This window comes from Capsicum annuum, unplaced genomic scaffold (assembly GCF_002878395.1).
Source record: "Capsicum annuum cultivar UCD-10X-F1 unplaced genomic scaffold, UCD10Xv1.1 ctg48664, whole genome shotgun sequence".
NCBI lineage: Eukaryota > Viridiplantae > Streptophyta > Magnoliopsida > Solanales > Solanaceae > Capsicum > Capsicum annuum.
This window is the reverse complement of record NW_025856386.1, coordinates 1-3,827: the sequence shown is the minus strand read 5'-3', so window position 1 is coordinate 3,827 and position 3,827 is coordinate 1. Positions and strand designations below refer to the sequence as shown.

The 3,827-nt window shown below is 36.1% G+C and overlaps 1 protein-coding gene across 1 annotated transcript; it reads left to right on the top strand.

The window, feature by feature from the left end:
- Positions 1 to 868, top strand: LOC107839156 ((+)-neomenthol dehydrogenase-like; the record flags this gene model as incomplete). Its single annotated transcript, XM_047403828.1, is given in 2 exon segments — positions 1 to 163; positions 293 to 868. Coding segments are annotated over 2 exon segments (637 nt in total), but the record flags the coding sequence as incomplete, so codon positions are not given.
- Positions 869 to 3,827: the final 2,959 nt, after the last annotated feature.

The following is a 3,827-nucleotide window of genomic DNA, read 5'->3' as shown; positions in this document are numbered from 1 at the left end:
GAAATCATATCCTGGCATTGTTACAAATTATGAGTTGACAAAACAATGCCTAGAGACAAACTATTATGGTGCAAAAAGGATGACTGAAGCATTTATCCCCCTCCTTCAACTCTCTAATTCACCAAGGATTGTTAACGTCGCTTCTATCTTGGGAAAGTTAAAGGTAAACATACTTTCTGTTTTGTCGAGCTCTACATACATTCAATTTGATCGTTAAAGGTTAGTAATCTTTGTTTTAACCAACTTATATACTAGTATGTGAATTCTTGTAATCTGATCAATTCTTGTGCAGCTATTGTGCAACAAATGGGCAATAGAAGTGCTAAGTGATGCTAATACACTGACAGAAGAAAAGGTAGATCAAGTGGTGGATGAATTTCTCAAAGATTTCACAGAGAAATCAACAGAATCCAAAGGATGGCCAAGTTACCTCACAGCTTACAAAGTCTCAAAAGCATCCTTGATTGCCTACACAAGAGTTTTAGCTACCAAATATCCGAATTTTCGAATAAACTCTGTATGTCCTGGCTATTGCAAAACGGACGTGAACGTCAATACTGGATACTTAACTGCTGGAGAAGGTGCTGAGAGCTTGGTGAAACTTGCTTTGTTGCCAAACGATGGACCTTCTGGCCTTTTCTTTTACAGAAAGGAGGTCACCTCTTTTGGTAGAATTCAATCGTTTCCTATCAGTTTTATATACATGACAAAAATAAGATGGAGATACATTTTAAAACTCACTCGAATTTTGTTGTTTAAATTCTGAATTATTCACTGCTGTTATTTTGGGATAGTGTCTCTCTTTGCCCTTTTCATTAAAGGATGTGCATTCCTACTTCCTTATGAGTATTTTGTTGATTTTTTTTCATATATGGCTTCTTAATCATCTGAATATACTCTACTATTTCATATATGCTACTAGGGTTATAACTTAATTATACTGAACACCACCAATGATGTGATTTAGTTTCAAATAAACTCTTTGTATTTAAAATTTTAAAACTTACACCTTATATAAAACTTATAATTACGTGGAACTGTCACTTACCTGTAATTATAATTATCGTCATGTGGTAAAACTTAAAATGTATATCATAATGTAATTAAAATGTGACCTCCTATACTCGACTCAGATTTATCATAATTAAGTGGCCCTCAAATTAACTACTAGACCCATCTTTTTACTACATTGACTAAAAATTTTATGTGCAACTTGATTTGGATATTGAGTTAACCATGAAAAATGGCCTGAGGTTACTGCTGTAGTCAACAAACCAGAACAAGTCCTCTTTTATCTTGAAATTTACTCCCTCCGTCCACTTTTACTTGTCCACCATACTAAACATAGACGTCCACTTTTACTTGTCCAGTTAAGAAAAACCAAGAGATACATTATCACTTAGTTTCTAATTTACTCTTATTTTATTAGCTATAGTTATTTCTCGAAAAATATTGAATTTATTATATACAAAGAGTAAAGGACAGCCCGGTGCACTAAAGCTACCGCTATGCGCGGTGTTTGGGGAAGGGCCTCACGACAAGAGTGTATCATACGCAGCCTTACTCTGCATTTATGCCAGAGGCAGTTTCCAAAGAGTGATGTAGTAAAATTGGAGTGATGTAGTAAAATTGTCATTCTATTTATTTCTTATGAACTTTACAGTAGTTTGATAATTTTAATTTTTTTTAGCTTCTGGTGATTCCGATGAAGAGAATATTGCAACAGATATTGCGAAATTTACCGCAAAACTTTCGAGTTAGAGAGAAAGGAGCATCATTTGGTACCTTCCCAATCATTTGGTCTTTGATGTTGAATAGTTATTCCAACTTTGCTGTTAAATTTGTAGGAGCTACTGCTGCTATGAGTGCTGCGGCAACTGCTGCCTTTTCTGGACAATTTATTTCATAACAGCTAAAAAGACAATTTATATCATTGTTTGTATCCTCTGTCTTCCAAAACAGAGAGACATATTTGGATTGTTTTTTGTTCTGTTAACAATTTTATCCATTTGTCTTGAGCTTTTCATGTCTGTCACAAACTACTAGTCAGCGTCCTCACAACAACAACAACAACATACCCAGTGTATTCCCACCTAGTGGAGTCTGGGGAGGGTAGACTGTACGCAGACCATACCACTACCTTAGGTGAAGTAGAGAGGCTGTTTCCGATCTAGTCAGCATCCTCAAATTGCCTAATTCCTTTTCCCCACCACTCAAACCATGTACATGGGTTGTCACCAGACTCCAATTATGCACAATTGATCCATGACTTGCCCCCTGCCAAGTTAAGTAATCATGTGTCTTTTGGACTTTGGAGTACAAAGTTGGGAAACCTTGTATTGTATGTTGTGAAAATTTGAGGAGCTTGTGATCAGAATTAGTAGTTTTAAGTTCATAACTCCTTTTCAATTGGCTATATTCTCTTTCTGTGATGTTTTATCTTAAGAGCAAGTCATATTTTTGATATTTGCCATATGCAAAGACAGTCTAACAGAGTAACAGTAATTTTGGCGTTGCAGAGATTTCAATGTTTTTCAGATGCATCGTGTTAGAAATGTAATTAGCTCGTTTACAGGTGCACTGAATCCCAAATGAAATGACTACAAGTTGTGCATGTACTAGAACCATCTTTGAACTGCACGGACAAATGCAAGATTTTTTATCTTATTCTTCGCGTTTTTGGTGTTTTTCTTCACTATTTCTTTCCTGCAGCCATCAAGTGATAAATCTACTTGCACTGAAGCACAAATTAAGCATGCAACATTCAGTGAGATTGTGGTTGATTTCCTTTGTTATTCTAATTAGAATTTATAATCTATCCATAGTTGTTCCTTGTTACCTTTGCAGGATTCAGTCATATACATATATGTTTTGGCTTCCGGGGATCCTGATATAGTCAATTGGTTTACTGGATATATGCATTTCCGCAATTCCCATACTATATTTTGGCTAGAATAAAATAAGCAGCTCTTTCTGCAACTTGGAATTCTTGTCATGTTACAGTGTCTGTGGACTTTGGAGTACCATTGGTTGTTATTGTATTGGGACACACACACACACATATATAGCAGGAAAGTTCCTAATCATATATGTTCTGCAGCTTTGTTTTCAGCTATCTGGCAGGTACAACAATAGGCATTGATACTTTCTGGCAGGGAGCCACGTTAACAGGGCAGGGGAGCCTGTTTAGCTCTGATATCCTGATTTTCATCTGGCTTATCGTTGCTTCTGACATCTTTGGCGTACAGGTTAGCCATTGTTATCTTTAACACTATTGTAAGGACATGTTCAGCGGTTCAACTGAACTCATAACTTTCGACCCAAACTATGTATGCGCATACAAGAAAGACTTAAAATGTAATGTATATTATCTTCTGAACACTGATTTTTCTAGCTCTGAATTTGCCTGTCTCATAGGTACTGTTGGTGCTTGTGTGTTACACGGTGTACGTTGTGGTATACAGCAAACAGGTGGTGTATGATGCTCGTTATGAACACTGTTTACTGTTTGTTTGTGAGATCAAAACCAGACCAGATGCAGTACAACTTGTGGACAAGTTAACGGCTATTGAATTGATTATTTTTGGTCTGGCCTCTTAGGCCCATACATTTTGAGGGTTGCATCTTCATGAAATGCTATGCTGATCTTTTTCTTCTTCTGGAGACTAGAGTTGGTGCTTGTTTTTTCTTTTGTAGTTTTTGTATACGGCAATCTGGTGGTGATTGCCTAGATTTTACATATATATTTCTAAATTCAGACTTATTTTGCTGTCTTAAATACTTGTATATGTTCTTTTATACTCTTTGAATCAACTCTGGTATATGTC